At 44.2% G+C, this 24870-nt stretch overlaps 1 protein-coding gene across 1 annotated transcript in view; it reads left to right on the top strand.

Moving 5' to 3' along the window:
* The window catches only part of LOC137335661 (collagen alpha-6(VI) chain-like), a 199558-nt gene that overhangs the window by 161550 nt on the left and 13138 nt on the right, over window positions 1–24870 (top strand). Inside the window, exons 32-35 of the mRNA XM_068000953.1 lie at window positions 4189–4200; window positions 4319–4812; window positions 19353–19434; window positions 21055–21723. Coding sequence (XP_067857054.1) covers window positions 4189–4200; window positions 4319–4812; window positions 19353–19434; window positions 21055–21723 — 1257 coding nt within the window. The remainder of the gene's footprint in view (window positions 1–4188; window positions 4201–4318; window positions 4813–19352; window positions 19435–21054; window positions 21724–24870) is intronic.

The following is a 24870-nucleotide window of genomic DNA, read 5'->3' as shown; positions in this document are numbered from 1 at the left end:
TGAGTTAGGATACGGGCAGCAGAGTTTTGGATGAGCTCAAGTTTATGGAGGATGCAAGATGGGAGACCGGCCAGGAGGGCACTGGAATGGTCCAGTCTGGAGGTAACAAAGGCATGGACGAGGGTTTCAGCAGCAGATGAGCTGAGGCAGGGGTAGAGATGGAGGTGGAAATAAGTGGTCATGATGATGGAGAGGATATATGCTCGGAAGTTCAGCTCAGGATCACATAGAACAGTCTGATTCAGCCACAGTGGCCAAGGAGAGGGATGGTATCAGTGGCTAGGGAACGGAGTTTGTGGTGGGGACTGAGGACAATGGCTTCGGTCTCTCAATATTTAATTGGAGGACATTTCTGCTCATCCAATACTGGATGTCAGACAAGCAGCGTGACAAATCAGAGGCAGTGGTGGTGAGGTAAAGCTGTCATCAGCGTACATGTGGAACCTGATGTGTTTTACACGGAAGCAGGAAGAGAAGCCATTGCAGGTGATTCTCTGGCTACGACTGTCAACAAATGGGATTCAGGATTGTTAGAGATTCACTATGGGGATACTAAGGGAATAAGGGGGGCTAAATGAACCGAAGATCTTCTCCTGCCTGAAACTGTTACTGTATTACTATGTTTAAATAGCTTCAAACGAGAGTTGAAACTGGAAGAATTCTTCCCACTCAGTGTGGTGGATATGTGGAACTGATTGCCATCAAAAGCTGTGTTGATTAACTCATTCAAAATGGAGATGGATAAATATTTGGTTGGGGATGGGATTGAAAATTATAAGGAAAAGTAAAAATAAATCTGATATAAAACTCCATGGAATACAATGTTTTGTGCCTTGCTGACCTCAAGAAACATATAGTAAGTAATCAGTCAGAATTGTGTAGGTACCATGTAGGAATAGGCAGATATTCTTGAGTCTTGCTTGATTACTTTTGGGGTACAAAGGTGTCTCCTAGAGTTATATAGCGCCCTTCCTTATAGAATAACAGACCGAGGGTTTCATTCCAAGCATGCCTCAGTCTTAATTTATCTCTCAGAAGTATAACAGATATGTATGCTGCAACCTACTGCAGGAACTCTTCTGTTCAGCGGACAGCGATTAAAGATATTAGCCTAAAACATTGGAGCAATACAAGCCTGCAAGTTTCAGGATTATCAAATTGGAGACCAAGTCAAATATCAGTCCACCAGAGGCATTGATGTTGTGTTCTACAACAAATAAAATTTGATTGTCTGATATAAGCTGGGAAGTGATATATGTGGCTATATTTTCCAAATGGTTCTGTTCCCATATGAGAGCATAACATATTTGTACTAAATTTCTCTCTGTGCTATTTTTAACAGAGGTGTTAACTCAGGTTTAAATGGCTAATGCCTGCATTAAAAAATTGAGTTGGGGAATTTAATATGAGCATGTTAAGTGCTCATACAGGAACAGCGGCGGTTGGAAAATATACCTCCATGGTCTCCGTATTTTCACAAAGCATTATAAATTGGAACTGCAATCTTAATATTAGAAATTGGAAATAGTCACCTCAGCTAGAACTAGATTTGATTACAGATTTTTGCAGAGTATAATGACAGCATTAGACATTTTTTTTGCTTCTACTTGTATCAATTTACCTTTCAGCTTTCACCTTATTCTTGCGTTCCCCATGATGAAGTTTACCAAACAGAAAGAACAACTAAAAAGAGGATTTATCACTTATCTTAAAACTTTTTAAGAGTTCCTCTCCTCCTTCAAAGGAGATAACTTCAACCCCTAATCCTCCATCCCCCCCCCGCCCCCAAAATGCTGGTCTTCAGCTGTTTCATGCACTGATTGTTGCCCATTCAATTAATTAGGGTGATGAACAGTGCAGATTATTCAGTGAGTTGAAATATTCAGCTTTCTCATTGATTTGTATTTTTTGCTTTGTTTTCTTTGAACACTTATTTTGCCGCCTAATCCCAGGGTAGATACCAAGGCCAATCATTGCACCCTTACTTCCCCTGGCTGAAATCAACTAACTGAGCTACTAAACTATAACCAACTGAGCTACTGAGGGAGCTCCAGAACGCCTGTTGCAACTATATGCTGAGGAATCAGTGAATCAGGGAAAAGAAGAACTCATCAAAAAAAATTACAAACAAGTGAAAAAAGCTAGTGTAGCCTGTCTTCTCCCCAAATAGGTGATATCTATCACATCGGCTTCTGTCAGAGTGCAATGGTAGGTCATGTGGGCAACTGTCAGTCCTCTTCCATAATTGGTCAACGACTAAAATCAAATTTCAAGCACAAGTTGGTCATAGTATCATAGTAGGTACAGCACTGGAGGAGGCCATTCGGCCCATTGAGCCTGTGTCTGCTCTTAGAAAGAGCTATCCAATTAGTCCCATTCCCCTGCTCTTTCCCTATAGCCCAGTAATTTTTTTCCCTTCAAGTATTTATCCATTTCCCTTTTGAAAGTTACTATTGAATTTGCTTCTACCACCCTTTCAGGCAGTGCATTCCAGATCATTACAACTCACTGTGTAAAAAAAATGCTTCCTCATGTCGCCTCTGGCTCTTTTGCCGATCACTTTAAATCTGTGTCCTCCGGTTACCGACTCTTCTGCCACCGGAAACAGTTTCTCCTTATTTACTCTATCAAAACCATTCATGATTTTGAACACCTCTATCAAATCTCTCCTAACCTTCTCTGTTCTAAGAAGAACAACCCCAGCTTCTCCAGTCTTTCCACATAACTGAAGTCCCTCATCCCTGATACCATCTTCTGCACCCTCTCCAAGGCCTTGACATCCTTCCTAAAGTGTGGTGCCCAGAATTGAACACGATACTCCTGCTGGGGCCTAACCAATGTTTTATAAAGGTTTAGCATAATTTCCTTGCTTTTGTACTCTATGCCTCGATTAATAAAGCCCAGGATCCCATATGCTTTTTGAAGAGCCTTTTCAACTTGTCCTGCCACCTTCAAAGGTTTGTGTACGTGCACCCCCAAGTCTCTCTGTTCCTGCACGCCCTTTAAAATTGTACTAATTAGTTTATACTGCCTCTCCCCATTCTTCCTACCAAAATGTATCACTTCACACTTCCCTACGTTAAATTTCATCTGCATGTGTCTGTCCATTTCACCAGTCTGTCTATGTCTTCCTGAAGTCTGTTACTATCCTCCACATTGTTTACTACATTGCTGAGTTTCATGTCAGCTGCAAACTTTGAAATTATACCCTCTATACCCAAGTCCAGGTCATTAATATATATCAAAAAGAGCAGTGGTCCTAATACTGACCCCTGGGGGACACAACTGTTTACTTCCCTCCAGTCTGAAAAACAATCGTTTACCACTACTCTCTGCTTTCTGTCCCTTAGCCAATTTTGTATCCATGCTGCCACTGTCCCTTTAATCCAATGCGCTTTAATTTTGCAAACAAGTCTATTATTTGGTACTTTATCAAATGCCTTTTGAAAATCCATATACACATCAACCGCACTACCCTCATGAACCCTCTCCGTTACTTCATCAAAGAACTCAATCAAGTTAGTCAAACACGATTGTCCTTTAACAAATCCGTGCCGACTTTCATTTATTACTCCATACTTTTCGATGTGCCAATTAATTTTGTCCCGGATTATTGTCTCTAAAAGTTTCCCCACTGCCGACGTTAGGCTGACTGGCCTGTAAACGCCAGGTTTATCCCTCTTCCCTTTTTTGAACAGGGGACTGGTCCTTGATTTTTTTTTCAATCCCTAGGAGATAGAGAACATTGCCTCTGCATCATGTTCTCTCAAGTTGCTTCATCAAGAACTGATGAAACACAACCAAGCAAAGCAAAGCAAACAAAACTGAATGGCAGACAGCCCCAAGACTAAACTTAAGTGGTCTTCCAACTTGTGCCATTGAGTGCACCACCCATCCTTTCACATCAGTTTAAATACTACTGATTTAAAATGTCCCTGCTCACATCAATTTAAAAAAAATATGTAAACAGAAAGTTTTCCCTCATTGTAACTAACTAAAAGTTCCCTAAGGCTTTGCAATCTCAGGTATTCAAAGTACTTGAGGTGCAAATCCACTTGTAGAATGTGGCTTTGTGAAATTGCAACCTCTACACTGATTGACTTTGTGTTTCAGATGAACAGGTAATAATAAAAATAAGTATTATATTGTAACTTCAATCATTAATTTTACTTTCTCTTTTTTCTTTAGCTTGTTCACAAAGTAAGTAACCTTTAAGGAGTTTTGCAAAATAAAACATTTGCCATTCCTTTGAATTTTGTCTGTTACTTACTTGAATAAATGACATCTTTAAATATTAAGCTTCTTTGGATTGTTCCAGGAAGAGGAGAGTGCCCTGCATATCCCACGGAGCTGGCGTTCGCTCTGGACATGTCTGCTGATGTCACACCACTTCTATTTGAAAGGATGAAGGGAATTGTGATTCATTTGCTGCAGGACATTAACATCGCTGAAAGCAACTGTCCCATCGGTGCTCGTGTGGCAGTTCTTACGTATAATAATGAAGCAAAGCCTTTCATTCAATTTTCAGACTTTAAGAAAAAACAGTTACTTTTGAATGAAATAGTGGCACTAGAACATGAACGATCAACTAGCAGACGGAATATCGGTATTGGTATGCAGTTTGTTGCAAGAAATACTTTTAAACGAGTTCGTAATGGTGTCCTTGTGAAGAAAATAGCTGTGTTTATCACTAATGGGGCATCCAAAGACACTGAAGCCATAGCTGCAGCTGCCTCACAATTCAGTGCTTCAGGTATCATTCCACTCATCATCTCTTTTAAAGACATCCCAGAAGTAGAACAGGCTCTTAAGGTGAGGAAGATTACATATGTCTATTTTAACATTCTCTTTAACTGCTTTTAAAATGTTGCAAAGGGTGTAAGATTAGCTGGAATTATAAGTAGCAAGATGTGTATAATTTTACTTTTCGAAGTCTATTTCACAAAACTCCTAACACTTTTCAGACTGTTTGAAACCTAGGAAGGTTTTAATTTTGTGCATGACTCTGATACACTGCATATTGCTATTTCTTTTTCCATATTAGAGGTTATGTTTATGGAAAAATTAGATTTTAACTTGTTTTTAAAGTGGTTTGTAAGTCATTGGGATGTAAGATTTAGAACTTGTTTAGCTGCTCAGTGCCTGGATAATTTATACTACATGTTCTAAAAGTGTTAAGCTTTTTAAGCTAAGTCCTGTTTTGATTCCAGCTGTTCACACACTGCGGACAAAGGAGGCTTTGTTTAAAAAATTACAAATATCATCAAGTAAGCCTGTGAAAATTTGCAAGGTAGATGTTCTCAATGGGATCACAGTTGTACTTGTATGGGAATTATAGTCAATTATTAGGGTTGCAAGGGTAGGCTTAATTATGAGGAAGAGCCCTCTATGGGGAGTGATGCTGCAAATTCCTTTAGGTGAAGACCAATAGCTCATGCAAGCAGTGCTCCAGCAGCCATGATGGTACTAACTGTACTTTGCTGCAGAAAAGATTACTATGTAGTGAACTCAAAGTTCTAATGTCTCTCTTTTTACCTTTTACAGGATAAGATAACATTTAATAAAAATGAACAGGAAGCAGCAGTGCCCAAATCCACTTCTGAAAAAAGTAATTCTGGATGTGATAGGATGTGAAATCTTAGCAGTGTAGTTGATGCAGCAGCAGATGTGAAGGTCACATCTACTAGTTAGTGGCCTTGGGAGTAGATCTAATTTTCACAATAAACAATACATTCAGCAAGGCCCTCGTCAGCTGTAGTGCACAACTGTAGTCAACAGTTGCTGCTAGTTCTACAGCCATTTGAACAACATGTGAACTCCTAACATTCCTTTTTGCCTTTTCATAGATTCCATAGAAAAAGGGGAGTCTGACACAAGGGCAGCCAGTAGCCCACAATGTACAGTATCGCCACCAGTTCAAATAAAGACCATCTAAGGCACATTGACATAGATGTAGAGAGTAATTTAGAGGAGGGTTCACATGGTGGTACACCAAGCACAGGACAGAAGGGTCAGCTGCAATAGGACAGAGATCCCATCAAGAATTCCAACTTCATTAGGCCTGCTTTGAAAATAAGGCTGCTGCTTCTGCATCAACAGAGTAATGAGTTATTTGCCTCCCTGCATGACTCACAGGAAAATGGTATGCTTAGTGTATATGAGTCATGTGCCCAACTCACTATCACTGTGATCAACCTTTTGCGTGCCATCGTGGAACATTTGTCTCGCCCGCAGACTATCATTGGCATTGTGACAATGTCAGCAGCATCTGCAGTGGCAGCCATGCATACACGCACAAGTAGTGGAGCAGGAGCTCCTGATGGATGCTGAACAAATGAACAAAATGTGTGCATGACAGAGGGGAATCCAGAAAAAGAGGGCACAATCTTAAAATTAGAGATAGGCCATTCAGAAGTGAAATCAGGGACCACTTTTTCACACAAACAGTAGTGGAAGTCTGGAACTTTCTCCCCCAGAGAGACCTGGGGGTATATGTACACAAATCTTTGAAGGTGGCAGGATAAGTTGAGAAGGCTCTTCAAAAAGCATATGGGAGCCTTGGTTTTATTAATAGAGGCATAGAGTACAAAAGCAAGGAAGTTACACTAAACCTTTATAAAACACTGACCATAAGATCATAAGAGATAGGAGCAGGAGTCGGCCATTCGGCCCCTTGAGCCTGCTCCGCCATTCAATGAGATCATGGCTGATCTGATTTTTACCTCAACTCCACTTTCCCGCCTTTTCCCCATATCCTTTGACTCCCTTGCTGATCAAAAATTTGTCTAACTCAGAATGTATTCAATTTTTAAAAATTCATTCATGGGATGTGGGCGTCGCTGGCAAGGCCGGCATTTATTGCCCATCCCTAATTGCTCTTGAGAAGGTGGTGGTGAGCCGCCTTCTTGAACCGCTGCAGTCCGTGTGGTGACGGTTCTCCCACAGTGCTGTTAGGAAGGGAGTTCCAGGATTTTGACCCAGCAACGATGAAGGAACGACGATATATTTCCAAGTCGGGATGGTGTGTGACTTGGAGGGGAACGTGCAGGTGGTATTGTTCCCATGTGCCTGAGGTGGTAGAGGTCGCGGGTTTGGGAGGTACTGTCGAAGAAGCCTTGGCGAGTTGCTGCAGTGCATCCTGTGGATGGTGCACACTGCAGCCACTGTGCGCTGGTGGTGAAGGGAGTGAATGTTGAGGGTGGTGAATGGGGAGCCAATCAAGCGGGCTGCTTTATCTTGGATGGTGTCAAGCTTCTTGAGTGTTGTTGGAGCTGCACTCATCCAAGCAAGTGGACAGTATTCCATCACACTCCTGACTTGTGCCTTGTAGATGGTGGAAAGGCTTTGGGGAGTCAGGAGGTGAGTCACTCGCCGCAGAATACCCAGCCTCTGACCTGCTATCGTAGCCACAGTATTTATATGGCTGGTGCAGTTAAGTTTCTGGTCAATGGTGACCCCCAGGATGTTGATGGTGGGGGATTCGGCAATGGTAATGCTGTTGACAGCATTACCATTGCCGAATCCCCCACCATCAACATCCTGGGGGTCACCATTGACCAGAAACTTAACTGCACCAGCCATATAAATACTGTGGCTACGATAGCAGGTCAGAGGCTGGGTATTCTGCGGCGAGTGACTCACCTCCTGACTCCCCAAAGCCTTTCCACCATCTACAAGGCACAAGTCAGGAGTGTGATGGAATGCTGTTGAACGTCAAGGGGAGGGGGTTAGACTCTCTCTTGTTGGAGATGGTCATTGCCTGGCACTTATCTGGCGCGAATGTTACTTGCCACTTATCAGCCCAAGCCTGGATGTTGTCCAGTTCTAGCTGCATGCGGGCTCGGACTGCTTCATTATCTGAGGGGTTGCGAATGGAACTGAACACAGTGCAATCATCAGCGAACATCCCCATTTCTGACATTATGATGGAGGGAAGGTCATTGATGAAGCAGCTGAAGATGGTTGGGCCTAGGACACTGCCCTGAGGAACTCCTGCAGCAATGTCCTGGGGCTGAGATGATTGGCCTCCAACAACCACTACCATCTTTCTTTGTGCTAGGTATGACTCCTTGGTGCCACACTCGGTCAAATGCTGCCTTGATGTCAAGGGCAGTCACTCTCACCTCACCTCTGGAATTCAGCTCTTTTGTCCATTTTTGGACCAAGGCTGTAATGAGGTCTGGAGCCGTGTGGTCCTGGCGGAACCCAAACTGAGCATCGGTGAGCAGGTTATTGGTGAGTAAGTGCCGCTTGATAGCACTGTCGATGACACCTTCTATCACTTTGCTGATGATTGAGAGTAGACTGATGGGGCGGTAATTGGCCGGATTGGATTTGTCCTGCTTTTTGTGGACAGGACATACCTGGGCAATTTTCCACATTGTCGGGTAGATGCCAGTGTTGTAGCTGTACTGGAACAGCTTGGCTAGAGGCGCAGCTAGTTCTGGAGCACAAGTTTTCAGCACTACAGCTGGGATGTTGTTGGGGCCCATAGCCTTTGCTGTATCCAGTGCACTCAGCCATTTCTTGATATCACGTGGAGTGAATCGAATTGGCTGAAGACTGGCTTCTGTGATGGTGGGGTTATGGGAGGAGACCGAGATGGATCATCCACTCGGCACTTCTGGCTGACGATGGTTGCAAACGCTTCAGCCTTGTCTTTTGCACTCACGTGCTGGACTCCGCCATCATTGAGGATGGGGATGTTTGCAGAGCCTCCTCCTCCTGTTAGTTGTTTAATTGTCCACCACCATTCACGACTGGATGTGGCAGGACTGCAGAGCTTTGATCTGATCCGTTGGTTGTGGAATTGCTTAGCTCTGTCTATAGCATGTTGCTTCTGCTGTTTAGCATGCATGTAGTCCTGAGTTGTAGTTTCACCAGGTTGGCACCTCATTTTTAGGTACGCCTGGTGCTGCTCCTGGCATGCTCTTCTACACTCCTCATTGAACCAGGGTTGATCCCCTGGCTTGTTGGTAATGGTAGAGTGAGGAATATGCCGGGCCATGAGGTTACAGATTGTGCTGGAATACAATTCTGCTGCTGCTGATGGCCCACAATGCCTCATGGATGCCCAGTTTTGAGCTGCTAGATCTGTTCTGAATCTATCCCATTTAGCACGGTGGTAGTGCCACACAACACGTTGGATGGTGTCCTCAGTGCGAAGACGGGACTTCATCTCCACGAGGACTGTGCGGTGGTCACTCCTACCAATACTGTCATGGACAGATGCATTTGCGACAGATAGATTGGTGAGGACGAGGTCAAGTAAGTTTTTCCCTCTTGTTGGTTCGCTCACCAACTGCCGCAGGCCCAGTCTGGCAGCTATGTCCTTCAGGACTCGGCCAGCTCGGTCAGTAGTGGTGCTACCGAGCCACTCTTGGTGATGAACATTGAAGTCCCCCACCCAGAGTACATTCTGTGCCCTTGCTACCCTCAGTGCTTCCTCCAAGTGGTGCTCAACACTGATTCATCAGCTGAGGGAGGACGGTAGGTGGTAATCAGCAGGAGGTTTCCTTGCCCATGTTTGACCTGATGCCATGAGATTTCATGGGGTCCAGAGTCAATGTTGAGGACTCCCAGGGCCACTCCCTGTTTACTGTATATCACTATACCGCCACCTCTGGTGGGTCTGTCCTGCCGGTGGGACAGGACATACCCAGGGTTCGTGATGGAAGAGTCTGGGACGTTGGCTGAAAGGTATGATTCTGTGAGTATGGCTATGTCAGGCTGTTGCTTGACTAGTCTGTGGGACAGCTCTCCCAATTTTGGCTCAAGTCCCCAGATGTTAGTAAGGAGGACCTTGCAGGGTCGACTGGGCTTGGTTTGCCGTTGTCGTGTTCGGTGCCTAGTGGTCCGATGCCGGGTGGTCCATCCGGTTTTATTCTTATTCTGACTTTTCGTAGCGAGATTTTACAACTGAGTGGCTTGCTAGGCCATTTCAGAGGGCAATTAAGAATCAACCACATTGCTGTGGGTCTGGAGTCACATATAGGCCAGACCGGGTAAGGACGGCAGGTTTCCTTCCCTGAAGGACATTTGGGGTAAAGAATTCCAAAGATTCACGACCCTCTGGGAGAAGAAATTCCTCCTCATTTCCGTGTTACATGGGCGACCCCTTATTCTGAGACTATGCCCCCTAGTTTTAGATTCCCCCATGAGGGGTAACATCCTCTCAGCATCTACCCTATCGAGTCTCCTCAGAATCTTGTATGTTTCAATAAGATCTCCTCTCATTCTTCTAAACTCCAATGAGTATAGACCCAACATGCTCAATCTTTCCTCATAAGACAACCCTTCCATACCTGGAATCAACCTAGTGAACCTTCTCTGAACTGCCTCCAATGCAAGTATGTCCTTCCTTAAATAAGGGCACCAGAACCGTATGCAGTACTCCAGGTGTGGTCTCACCAGCACCCTGTACACTTGTAGCATGACTTCCCTGCTTTTATACTCCATCCCTCTAGAAATAAAGGCCAATATTCCGTTTGCCTTCCGGATTACCTGCTGCACCTGTATGTTGAATTTTTGTGTTTCATGTACAAGGACACCCAGGTCCCTCAACCGCAGCATTTTGTAGTATTTCTCCATTCAAATAATATTTGGCTTTTTTATTTTTCCTCCCAAAGTGGATGACTTCACATTTTCCCACATTATATTCCATCTGTCAAATTTTTGCCCATTCGCTTAACCTGTCAATATCCCTTTGCAGACAATTTGGGCCCGATTTTAGCAGGGCTGCGGGTTCTCGGCGGATGGGCTAGCGGGCGCGTGGGTAATGCGCCCGGTGAAATTAGTGGGTTTCCCGCGCGATCGTAGCAGGCAAACCACTAATTGGATCCACTTACCTGCTCCTCCGGGTTCCCCACTGCTGATCTGCGCGTCGGGCGGGCTGCACATGCGCAGTAAGATCTGTCAGCTGGAGGCGCTCTATTTAAAGGGGCAGTCCTCCACTGACAGATGCTGCAACCAATAGCAAAGATGACTGCATGGAGCAGCCCAGGGGGAAGGCTGCTCCCAGTTTAATGATGCCTCACCCCAGGTATCAATACATGGGGTGAGGAGGAGGGGGAGAACAGAGATCTTCCACCCGGCGGGCGGGAGGAAGCGGCCCGCCTCCGCCACCAGGAAGGCCTGGCTCGAGGTGGCAGAGGGGGTCACCTGCGCCACCAACATATCGCCCACCTGCACACAGTGCAGGAGGCGGTCCAATGACCTCAGTAGGTCAGCCACAGTGAGTACACGTAGTCTTTCCCCTACACTCCGTCTGCCACATCACTGCCCCCACCCCACATCTCCTTCGGAACTGCCAACACTACTCTGTCACATCACCCCTCATACCCACTCAAACCCCATCCTCATCTTACCTGCACCTACTCACCTCGCCAGTACTCACCCTGCCACTACCACGCAACCCAATCCTCATACAATCTCATGGCTCTATCCCATACTCACCCTCTCGTGCATCTCTCTCATGGCCAGCCTCACTCAACCTGCCACCACCTGTGCTGCAGCCACAGGGCATGCATCACATATGTGCAGTAGGCAGCGTAAGGCAAACGTGTCGTGAGCATGAAGGGGATGCACAAGGGTGTTTGAGGGTTTGTCATGGTTGTTACTTCTATTGAATTTCAGAACAACTCACATCACACATTATATTGGCACCACTACTGCCATGTCTTCGCGAATCCTGTCCGGTTTGTGCAATAATGCCCGCTCCTGGGTATCACTATGAGGACCCACCACTGATGCCACCCATTGTGTCACTGCAGAGTGGGTGTAGGTGTATTTGCAGGGCTCTTCTGCGCAGACGACTGAGAGACATCGGCGATGACCCCGGTTGCACCCTGGAAGGCTGCGGAGGAGAAGTTCGGGAGGGCAGTGGTGACTTTGACAGGTAGGAAGATGGTGCACGGGCCAGCCAGGAGCAGTTCGGCATGAAAGAGGCTGCAGATGTCCACGGCTACATGTCGAGTGACTCTGAGCCTCCGTGTGCACTGCTGCTCAGAGAGGTCCAGGAGGCTGAGCCTCGGTCTGTGGAACCTGTGGCGAGGGTAGTGCCCTCTGCGACGTATCTCTCTCTGCGGTAGCACTCCCTCCTGCTGTACAGGTGGATGTGTCACAGCACTCTGTTGTGGAGCTCCACGTGTCAGAGGTGGACGGCGTGGATGGCGAGGCTGGTGATGCTGTTCGCCCTCCGAGGAGGTTATGACTGCAGCTACGGCGGCCCCCATCCGCAAGATGTACATCTGAGGGGGTCCGCAAGGTAGGTACATGTCTCCGGACCCCGGGGTAAGTGTGCAGGTTGGTGACTTTGACCGTCAGGAGGAGGGTGGTGGAGGCCAAACTTTGTCCGAAGTGACAGAGTGGCCTCCTGCAATGGGTGAGGGTCTCACCACCACCACCTGTCAAATGGACCTTTGCAGCTGCCACAGGCTGACAGCAAAGGTCCATTTGACAGGTGGTGGTGGGGAGCTGGGAGTGTTTCCCCCAGTGTGGGAAACAGTCCCATGTTGTTCAAAAATCCCACATAGCCCCTTAATCAGGTCAGTTAATGACCTGAAATACCTAAATAAATACTGTAAAGTGGCATCCCGCTGGCTTTAATTGCCTGCGGGATTCCCACCAGCGGGGGCTGCGCGCGCACGCCGGCGCGTCAGCGGGGAACCCGGAACTGGGCGGAATTGAGGCGGGATCCGGTCCCACTCCTGGATTTTCCGATTTTCGGGGCCCTCCCGCCGAGAACGCACCCGATAGCGGGTGCTAAAATCGAGCCCTTTGTGTCCTCATCGCAACTTGCTTTTCCACCTATCTTTGTATCATCAGCAAATTTGGCGACAAGACACTCTGTTCCTTCATCCAAGTCGCTGATATATATTGTAAATAGTTGAGGCCCCAGCACTGAGCCCTGCGGCACCCCACGAGTTACAGATTGCCATTTTGAAAATGGCCCTTTTATCCCGACTCTTTGTTTTCTGTTAGTTAGCCAATCCTCTATCCATGCCAATATATTACCCCCAACAACATGAGCTCTAATCTTGTGCAGCAATCTTTTATGTAGCACCTTATCGAATGCCTTTTGGAAATCCAAATATACTGCATCCATTGGTTCCCCTTTATCCACCCTGCCCGTTACTTCCTCAAAGAACTCTAATAAATTCCCAATGACAGATGTTAGGCTAACCGGTCTATAGTTACCTGCTTTCTGTCTCACTCCCCTCTTGAATAGGGGTGTTACATTTGCAGTTTTCCAATCCGCTGGAATCTAGTCAATTCTGGAATATTACAACCAATGCATCCACTATCTCTGTAGCCACTTCCTTTAAGACTCTCGGATGCAAGCCATCAGGTCCAGGGGACCTGTCAGCCTTTAGACCCATTAGTTTACCTAGTACTTTTTCTCTAGTGATAGTGATTGTTTTTAGTTCCTCCCTCCCCTTTGCCCCTTGATTTTCTACTATTATTGGTATATTATTAGTGTCTTCTGCTGTGAATACAGATACAAAATATCTGTTCAATTCCTCTGCCATTTCCTTGTTTTCCATTATTATTTCCCCAGTCTGATCCTCTAAGGGACCAATGTTTACTTTAGTTACGCTCTTCCTTTTTATATACTTGTAGAAGCTTTTACTGTCAGTTTTTATATTTCTTGCTAGTTTACTCTCATAATTTATTTTCTCCCTTTTTATTATTCTTTTAGTCATCCTTTGCTGGTTTTTAACGTTTTCCCAATCTTCGGGCGTACCAGTAATCTTTGCCATGTTGTATGCTTTTCTTTTAACTTGATACCATCCTTTACTTCCTTAGTTAGCCATGGTTGGTTCACCCTTTTTATGGAGTCTTTCCTCCTCACAGGGATATATTTTTGTTGGGTGTCATAAAATATCTTTTTAAATGTTTGCCACTGCTTATCCACCATCATACCATCCGATCTGTTTACCCAGTCCACCTTAGCCAATTCTGCCCTCATTCCTTTATAATTGCTCTTATTTAAGTTTAATACAGTAGTTTCAGACCCAAGATCCTTGCTCTCAAACTGGATGTGAAATTCTATCATGTTATGATCACTGCTTCCCAAGGGATCCTTTACTTTGAGATCATTAATTAATCCTGTTTCGTTACCCATTACCAGATCCAAAATAGCCTGTTCCCTGGTAGGTTCCCTGACATATTAGTCGAAGAAACAGTCCCTAATACACTCTATGAACTCCTCCTCAGGGCTATTTTTGCCAATTTGATTTGTCTAATCTATGTGAAAGTTAAAATCGACCATGATTATTGCATTACCTTTTTTACAAGCCCCCCTTATTTCCTGATTTATATTTTGCCCTACAGTGTAGCTGCTGTTAGGGGACCTATTTACTACTCCCAACAGTGATTTCTTTCCCTTGCTATTTCTTACCTCCACCCAAATTGATTCGACATCTTGATCTTCTGAGCCAAGATCATTTCTCACTATAATACCAATTTCATCCTTTATTCACAGAGCTACCTCACCACCTTTACCTTTTTTCCTATCCTTCCAAAATGTTAAATAACCCTGAATATTTAGCTCCCAACCTTGGTCACCTTGCAACCACGTCTCTGTAATGGCCACGAGATCATATCCATTTGTTTCTATTTGTGCCGTCAATTCATCTATCTTATTACGAATGCTGCGCGCATTCAGATAAAGAACCTTTAATTTTGTCTTTTTACCATTCTTTCCTGCCCCGGCCCATTTGCTAGTGCACTCTTATGTTTGTACGCTCTGTCCCTTCCTGACACACTCTGTTTATCACTTTCCTGTACTACTTCCTTGTCTTTTCTCTTTATCAATCTAAACTTCGCCCCACCTGAGCCCTCCCCCCCTCTATTTAGTTTAAAGCCTTCTCTACCGCCCTAGTTATTCGGTTTGCCAGAACACTGGTCCCAGCATGGTTCAGGTGAAGCCCGTCCCAACGGAACAGCTCCCTCTTTCACCAGTACTGGTGCCAGTGCCCCATGAATCGAAACCCACTTCTCCCACACCAATCTTTGAGCCACGCATTCATCTCTCTGATCTTATTTACCCTGTGCCAATTTGCTCGTGGCTCAGGTAATAATCCGGAGATTATCACCTTTGAGGTTCTGCTTTTTAATTTACTCCCTAGCTGCTCAAACTCCCTCAGCAGAACCTTTTTCTTAGTCCTACCTATGTCGTTGGTACCTACGTGGACCACGACAACTGGATCCTCCCGCTCCCACTCCAAGTTTCTCTCCAGCCCTGAGGAGATGTCCTTAACCCTGGCACTGGTCAGGCCGCAGCTGGAATATTGTGTTCAATTTTGAGCACCACACTTCAGGAAGGATGTCAAGGCCTTGGAGATGGTGCAGAAGAGATTTACTAAAATGGTATCAGGGATGAGGGACTTCAGTTATGTGGAAAGACTGGAGAAGCTGGGGTTGTTCTAAGAGCAGAGAAGGTTAAGAGGAAATTTGATAGAGGTGTCCAAAATCATGAACGGTCTTGATAGAGTAAATAAAGAGAATCTGTTTCCAGTGGCAGAAGGGTCAGTAACCAGAGGACACAGATTTAAGGTGATAGGCAAAAGAGCCAGAGGCGACATGAGGAAACATTTTTTTATACAGTGAGTTGTAATGATCTGGAATGCACTGCCTGAAAGGGTGTTGGAAGCAGATTCAATAATAACGTTCAAAAAAGAATTGGATAAATACTTGAAGGGAAAAAATTTACAGGGCTATGGGGAAAGAGCAGGGGAATGGGACTAATTGGATAGCTCTTCCAAAGAGCTGGCACAGGCATGATGAGCCAAATGGCCTCCTCCTGTCCTGCACCTACTGTGATACTATGAAAAGGCTGTGATGCTGGGTCAATAGAAATTTTCTAGACTGAGATTGACAGATTTTTGTTAGGTAAGGGTATCAAGGGATATAAATCAAAGGCTGGAGTTGAGGTACAGATCAGCTATGATCTAGTTGAATGGCAGAATAGGTTCAAGGTGCTAAATGTCCTACTTCCAGATCATTACAACTCACTGCATTAAAAAATGTTTCCTCATGTCACCTCTGGCTCTTTTGCCGATCACCTTAAATCTGTGTCCTCTGGTTACCGACCCTTCAGCCATTGGTTCCTATGGATTCAGGAACCTTGTGGCAGCACATTGGGCTATACACAGATACTGGTTGCCGCAAGGAAGGCCAGCAAAGTTCCTTCCACAGCTGCAATTCCTAGGGAGTCAGACATCATCGGGCCTGCTTATAAAAGAAGATTGCTATCTGACCAGGATTGTTCATGGGAGTTACTTAGTCCCTACAAAATATCCCGCAAGGTCTGGCTAGGAGTATGAAGCAGTCCAGTAACCATATATGTGCATTAATGCAGTAAAGCTTCTCTGCACTGCAGTCTACCGTGGAGTGTGCAACAAATCTCTTGGGGCATTTGCCATAGTGCCCTCAATAACATAGTTGAAGTATGAATGGTCAGACTGCTGCTTTAGCGGCCTTGGGATCAAATCTACTAAATGCTTTTTTGTCTGATTTCAAAATTCTGAGTGATTAGATTGAGAGAAGCATTAGGCAGGGATTCACAGAGCACAGTTCTGCCCTGAGGTCACCTCCCATAGAGATCAGTGGACATGCTGAAGAAATTCCCAGCAGCAGTGGCATGGCTGGAATAGATATGGGTGACCCTGTTGTCTCTAAGAGCGGCCCAACATCTGGCTCATCCAGCTCCACCATTCATGTGACGATAGATGTGCCAATCACATCGGCAGTGTGGCTGAATCAGTTGCAGGATGATCACATGAACCAGCAGAAGGAACTACTGGACCGCCTAAACTCCAATCAGCTCCCACTGCTCCCTTAACGCCAGCCACCAAACTTACGTCTTCCATGAGGATTTTTTTTTTAAATTCGTTCATGGGATATGGGCATTGCTGGCGAGGCCAGCATTTATTGCCCATCTCCAATTGCCCTTGAAAAGGTGGTGGTGAGCCGCCTTCTTGAACCGCTGCAGTCCGTGTGGTGAAGGTTCTCCCACAGTGCTGTTAGGAAGGGATTCTCTTAGAAGTCACAAGTTAGGAGTTTGATGCACCATGAGAAACTCACAGGCATCACTCACACATGACCAGTACAGTAATATATTGGTTCCAATGTATTTAAATTTTTACTGTTTTGATTGTGTAGCAGCACAATAAAGGGTGAATACTGATGGTAGTTGAGAAAGTGCAGAGGACTATATTGTAGAAGGTGCTTGGGGTCATTTTATTTTGTACATGTGGACAGGATAGAGCAGCTCAGACAAAAAGCTAAATATATTTTGGATGAACATCTGATGCACTGGTCTTCTTTGCTGTTTGTGGAGTTGTGATTCTCATGGTCAGTTTCTGCTTCCTTCTCTGGATTCAGAATTGGCCTCTTCAAATCATTGTTTATAAAGTAAAATTATGGAGCATGCATCTGACAACTATGACCTTTGAGACGCAGGGGGAACTTCACAGTAAGGGGCCCCTGATCTATTTAAACCAAACATCTGAAGTGCTGTTTCAGGATGCCACTGCTCAAAAATAATTATGGTAATTGAATATGGTATCTGACAATGACTATCATTAAAGTGCCATTAGCCAAGGCTGAAGAAGGTAGCGTTAGTCTCTGAAAAGCCATCCTTCCAGTCCTTCTTCACCTTGTATTGAGCCTGGCACAGATAATTAGTGGAAAATGAAAACATCATGGCTGCTGCCTGTTAAGTGGCATAGAGATGTGTGATGTCGTGTTGATGTTTGTAGAATTCCTTTTTGTGTATGTAGACCATTGCATTGTTATTTGTGGTCCACATGGACCCTTTCTACTTTTAGAAAGCCAGCAGTCCGGTGGAATTGGGCAGTTCTGTCAATGATATTTGATGCATCTATCAGTACCAAATGGTCAGATAATGCTCATGTTCACTGCATTAGCTTTGAAAGCCCTGGCCTACTCAGTGCCCAATGTGCACTGGACTTAGCAATGTGACCTGGAAAGTTGCATAATGCTCTGAAGCACCTCAGCAGCAAAGGCCAGATAAAAAAAAAATCACAAGAATGATTTGTTGGATGTTTCTTTCATGCATCATAGCCTCCAACCAGCAATTGATGAATTCGGCCCTTTTTCCAAGCCATTTAAAAAAAAGCGAGCATGGCTTTAAGCGCAACCACCAGCCCATTAACAACTACTTGTGCACCTCATCACCATCATGCTCTCCCAGTGTGTCTTGCGCTACACACTTGGAGTTCCCTCTAAATATTTAAATTAGCTGACCTCATATCACGAGGCTAGGTTAACTTATGCCTGCAGCCATGGCCAGAGCCCAGTGCTTAACAGTGCCAGGCCTACATTACTATCCCCTTCTTAATGTGTTAGCTATGGTTCAGTGATAGCACTGTCAGAAGGTTGTTGGTTCAAGTTCTACTCCAGACACTTGGGCCCCAATATTAGCGGGGAGGCGGGATGGCAGCAGGTGGGGGGGTAACCTGCCCAATAAAATCTGTCCGTTGCCCATGCGATCGCAGGTCAATTGGAGCTTAATGTGGCTTCAGGGTTTGCCGTACGAAAACTGCGCAGTGGGCGGACTGCGCACCCGCATCACAGGCTGTCAACTGGAGGAGCTCTATTTAAAGGGGCAGTCCTGCAATGGCTTGATTTTCACGGTAGGGAGGGGGCGACAAACCCAGCAAGGTCGGGGATGTGGAGGCCCTGCCGATCTTAACGGGAGTGGGGGTAAGGCTGTCAGCAGGGATTGGGAGGGGGTAAGGCTGTCGCAGGGATCGGGAGGGGGTAAGGCTGTCAGCAAGGATAGGGAAGTGAGGGGAAAGATCTGGTGATGATCGAGAGGAGGGTAGCCCGGCGCAAGGGATGCTCAAGGCTTCCTTGTGAGGCCCGAAGGAACACTACTGCTCCTCCTGGCCCACAAGAAAACCTAAAATAAAACTTTTAAACTTATCTCTTCTGGTCCAGGATCCGGCTCCTGACAGGTTTGCCTGACAAGAGTGCCAACACTGCTCCCCTGCTCAGGCCTCAGGTTGAAATTGCAGATCGGATCCTGATGACATCATTGGACCAGATCTGCATATTTAAAGTAGGACCTTGCTTCCTTCCTGTGGGTGTCCTGCTCAAAAGAGCAGGTTAATATCGGGATACAACAGGAAGGCAGCGGGAACGAAAGAGATAATGACTCACCTTATTTTAATTGCCCCCCCCCCCCGCCTGGTTACTGCCAGGTAGGGGCGATTAAAATTCGGGTCCATGTTTCTATTGCTGAATTACATTATTACATTTACAAATCTTAGAGATTTTTTTTGTTTCTAAATTTTAATTTTATTTACACTCTTTTTCACAAGAATGCAGTGGTTGTTTTGCCAAGACAGCAGCAAAGGTCCCAAGAACTGTTACGCCGAGTCTATTTATGCACGCTGTGCTTTGGTATGATTTTAGATTTATCACGCCTAAGTCTATGATATATTAAGAAATCTTATTTCTGTGCACACTTTCTATCTACAAAACCTTACTTCCTATTGTCACTGTTTTGTCACACTTTTTTGACATCTTTTTCCATTGTAATGTCCTATGTCTACATTTATAATGCGAATTACCTATATATACTTGTCATGCTCCATTTACACCCTCCTACCAGCACAGGCACTGTAGCACCTCAGGTTTGTGCCTCCCAGCAACTGTATTGCAGAAAAATTATTATGCTCTTACTTCTGTGCTTCCCAAATTGTCATAAATTTTGCTATTTAATTATAGTATCAAATCAAAGTATTATAAACATACAGGATAGAATGTATGACTATAATGGGGCTGAATTATGTCTGTGCATCCTCATCTAATTATCCCCACCTTTAACCTTGCTTCACCTGAAGACTACACTTGATCCTGACTACACTTGGTCCTGTGCCATGGGAGATCAACTATGTTATTAATATAAATCCTGTTTACGTACACACTTTTTGTCTATCTTCCTGCTGTCTTGATTTTTAGTCTTGCTTTTCTGTCAATGTTATACAATAAAACTGCCTGTTTAAACATTTAGAATGGAAATCCTGTATGTTAACAGTTTCCTGTAACAATATAGTTGCAGCTCTGGCCAGTCTTTAGTCTGTCTCTCAACTCCATCATCATTTTGTTTATCAAAATATTGGGCTGAAATTTGCTGGAGCAAGGCATCTCGCAGTGCACATCATTGGTTAGACTTTTTTCTGCACCCTTCAGCTCAAATTTTTTTTTCACCATAACTTGCTGGAAGTGCGAGCTGATAACGGCGCAGTGAGAACAAAGGGGCATCTTGGACCTCAATGAATGGCGGGACCAACAGTGTACCTCCTTAACCAATGAGATTTAAGGATTGAGAAAGAATCGGAGGAATGACGGAGAAGGAAATAGGGTGAATTAAAGTCAAATAGGTAAAAGAAAGAGAAATAAAGAGAGGGAAAGAAAGATTGGATTAATGGAAAGAGAAAAAAGAGACAAAGGAAAAGTAAGATAAAAACTTAAATTTTAAATTTTAGATTTTTAAAATCGCTAAGAAGAAATTACTACATGCAGTTAACAATTATCACGTAAAGGGGTATTTACGCTGCTAATTATAAGACTAAACTTTCTGTGACGAATTTAATGGGCAATTACTGTGCAAATCCAGCAAGTTCTTAAAAATAATGGGGAGGCTAAGGGCGAGATGCCGTTTATGCGAAGCAAACGGTAGAGCAACATAAATCGACCAGCAAATTCTGGAAATTCGCAATTCATGGCGTATCTCTTAATCCCCTGAATTTACTGGCTGATTTGCACATTAATAACGCCGTGCATCGTTAACTTGCTGTTTTTTTTCCAGCAAGATCCGGCCCATTATATTTTTTAATTGGCTACTGTATATTGTGTCATATGTAAAATTGTTTTGTTTAAAACTTTGATTTTTTGTGCATAACAACCCTAAAATATTAGCAAAACAAAACACACACACATATCTAAAAATATTCATCTAACATCCAAACATTTTGTTCAGCAAAAAATAAACTAAGAACTTCTAATCTTCTTTCACAGATGAGTGTGAACCTGATGACCTGTGTCCAAGACATATCTCCCCACTTCCCATTCCAGTAAACCTGGAAATAGCTTTTGTTGTTGATGACTTACAGCAAATGGAAACAGCACAATCAGAAACAGTTCAGCATTTCTTAAACTCAATGTTTAATGAGTTTGTAAGCTCCACAGAACCAAAGGCCTCTGATCTTCATCCCAGGGTGGCTCTTATGCAACACACACCAAGTTACACACCAAGATATGGGAAAGATCCATTTAATCTGGAGTTTGGGATTTTGGATTACACTGCAAAAACACTGAAGAAGAGACACATCCAAGACTCGTTCAGTCAGCTGGAGGGCTCCTCTGGCATTGGCAGTACCATTGAATGGAGCTTGAAGAATTTCTTCATAAATGCTACCAAGCAGCAGAACTACAAGGTTATTTTTACAATATTTTCAGGGGAAACAAGTATTGATGAGAAGAAATTACTGGAAATATCACAAGAAGCCAAATGTAAAGGTTTCACAATATTTGCATTGGTCCTTGGGGAGGTAACTAATGTCACAGTCCTGGAGGAATTTGTCAGTTTTCCTTTTGATCAACATTTAGTTCATCTGGATAGAATCCTTGAAGCTGAAATGGAATATGCACAAAAGTTTGCAGTTGCTTTTCTGAAAAACCTGGCAAGTAAGTGCAGTAAAAACCTCATTAAAATTTTAGAGATAAAACTAAAACTAGATATTATGCAGCATTGACACTTCATAAGATGAACACCAATGCAATAGCTTATCTAGTACTGTTTAATTCTAATTTAAATGAATCGATATCTGTATATCTTTATTGATATCTGTTATATATTTGAGTTTGATATATGGGGCACACATTTAATTGAAAACTCATCTTAAGTACATGCAGTACCTATTACTCCTTAGGCGACACTGTGATAGGCATTTTCAATATTAAAGATATCATAGCTGCTATTGTATACCATATTACTCTGAATATATTACCCGGAGATTGCGCAATCTGGCCACTGGGTTCCTATAACTCAAAATACTTTCTTCAGCTGCCATTTTTTCTTAGTAACATAAATTTCTCATATCCAGTATGAAGGTTTAAACAAATTTTAAAAATATATTTTACAATAACATGATTACATTTATCCATTAGATTGCCTTTTGTGTCTTTTAATGCTTCTTTAAAGAGTTTACTTGAAGGCCTTAACCTTTCCCAAAAGCCTGGACTTAATGGGGGAAAAATTGGATAGGACCTGTTTTTGGGCGGGAGTAGCACGATCCGCTATTATCCCACGCCCTATGGTCCCTACGCAGGCAGGACGAGATTTTCGTCAGACCTGAGGACTCGACTGCAATCTGCGTTGGAAATCAGCGTTGAACGAGGATTCCATGCAATTTCCACTTTCCACCAGCAGGGGGAGCTCCAATCTTTTATAGGCAGGCTGTCTGTTAGAAAACTCTTAAAGGTAGCTGGTACCTATTATTTGCTGAATATCAAGGCTGCTGTCTGCACAGAGTCTGAACAGAGATCAGACATCGCACACGTAAAGCACAGATGCAGGTCCCATCCCTATTTTTACATACTGATGAGTTATGTTAAAACATTGAATAAAGGTTGCGCATTACTAAATCCCACATCCTCCAATCTGCACACCAGAACTCAACAATCTGCTGACCTGAGTTGGTACCAGGCCTGCGAGAGTGCATGCATCAAGGTTCTCTGCTGATGCACTAGGGAGACCTTGGGTGCAAGAGGTGGACAGAAGGAGGGACATCCTATATCCACAGGGGGGGCAAGAGGTCCTCCAGACATATACTCAAAAGGCAGTGGGAGGCAGCGGGAGACGAAGTCTATGCCAGGTGCACAGCATCAAGAACATGGATGCAGTGCAGGAAGAAGTTCAATGCTTTGACATGAGTGGTCAAGGGGAGTGAGGTCAACTATCAAGTGGCGTCTCCTACTAACTGCACCACGCACTACACCCCCCTATCCCCCACATACCAATAAACTCTTTCCAACAGTACTCAACTCTTCCAATCAGATGCTTCCTCTCACCCTTACACATTACCACTGTTTCAAGCTGCCACCCACAACTCACAGGCCACACACACTGGTAGCTAGTCAACCATGACAGGCATATCACCCAGACACACGTCCCGCTTTCTTACAGGAGAAGGTGGCGCATATCAAGAGGCAGCAAGTGGCAGTGGCAGTTAGCCCCTCGAGCCTGTTCCGTCATTCAATGAGATCATGGTGGACCTGTGACCTAACTCCATATACCCACCTTAGCCCCATATCCCTTAATCCCCTTGGTTTACAGAAATCTATCAATTTCAGATTTAACATTCACAAGTGAGCTAGCATCAACTGCCTTCTGCAGAAGAGCGTTCCAAACGTCTCCCACCCTTTGCGTGTAGAAGCATTTCCTAACTTCACTCCTGCACGTCCTGGCTCTAAATGTTAGGCTATGTCCCCCGCGTCCTACTACTGAAGTCTAGGAGACCTCCAAAAACACTTACAAATGTCTCGGCAGCCAGAAGCAATAATCCAGCCACTAACCTGTAAATCCTGCATGGTCCCTTTAAATAGCGCCGGTGTGAGGTCCTCCAGGCACTCTAACTCACGTTCAGATGGTCGGGGTTAAGACTGTGCGTTGAGTTGAGCGTTGAGTCCCAAAATGGTGTCGATCACTTTAAATCAGCATTGCACACTGATTGAAGCCATTTTCTCCCGACTTTACATGATTCCAGCCATTCGTTATCTGCGCCTAAGCAAACTCCTATACCAAGATGGCGTCTGGCACACGTCACGCAGGAAACGTGCGTGTGCATCCAAGACGACATCTTGGATGTCGGAGAGGACGTGTAGCACCGAAACAATGGGCGCTACACGGCCCAATTTAGCGCCCAATATTTTTGCCAAGAACTCTGTGAGCTGAATTTGGATTGTATGTTCTGAACATCTGCAGTGATGCATCAGTTTCTGTAAGCTGCACTGAGGGGATATTTTTCCTTAACTGCTAGCACGTCCACGTTGCCTTTTTTCAAATAATTTTGAAAAACAGAAGACAAATTTCAAAAGCCTTACTGAGGTAAAACTTCTGTTAAGTATTTTTTAAAGAGAGGATGTGTGTGTGAGAAAATAAGAATAAAATGACAGTGTTCCGCTAACATACCGGTTCTAGCTTTTGTGTTCTATAAACTTTAAAAAGTATGTTAAACTGAGTAGGAGATTTAAGAGAGATGCAGACTGGGGTCAGAGAGAAAGAAAAAGAGAGATAAGAGTGCTTTCTTCAATTAATGTGAATTCAATTTTCAAAAAAAAAGCTGAATTTTAAAGCAAACTAATTATCTGCACCTGATAGTTAGAGACAGTCAATGCTAACCATGTATGCGTATGAGGCAGATTTTCACTATGGACGATGGCGGAAAACTAGTGGTAGCAGATCAGCTGCCATTACACACCGCGCCAGATCTTTTCCATTGTTGGAAAGAAAAATTGAGCAGGGTGTATAATGGGCGAATGATCTACTACCGCCCGTTTTTCGCCACTGCCGAAAGTGAAAATCTACACCAGAGATTCTAATCTCTAATATCTATGTAACAGACATACAAGCCTTTTTATTATTAATTGTAATTTGATTTCTTTTTAAAACAAGTTGAATTTTGAAAGCAAATAAAACCTCTTGGAGAGAAACAGATAGAAGGAAGGATGAGGAAGAGGAGGGAAACTTGGTTAAGGGTAAGGTGCTGCATTTTGGGAGGAAGAATGAGGAGAGGCAATATAAACTTAATCGTTCAGCTTTAAACGGGGCAT

This window comes from Heptranchias perlo, chromosome 2 (assembly GCF_035084215.1).
Source record: "Heptranchias perlo isolate sHepPer1 chromosome 2, sHepPer1.hap1, whole genome shotgun sequence".
In the NCBI taxonomy this organism is placed as follows: domain Eukaryota; kingdom Metazoa; phylum Chordata; class Chondrichthyes; order Hexanchiformes; family Hexanchidae; genus Heptranchias; species Heptranchias perlo.
This window is presented reverse-complemented; position numbering and strand designations above follow the sequence as displayed.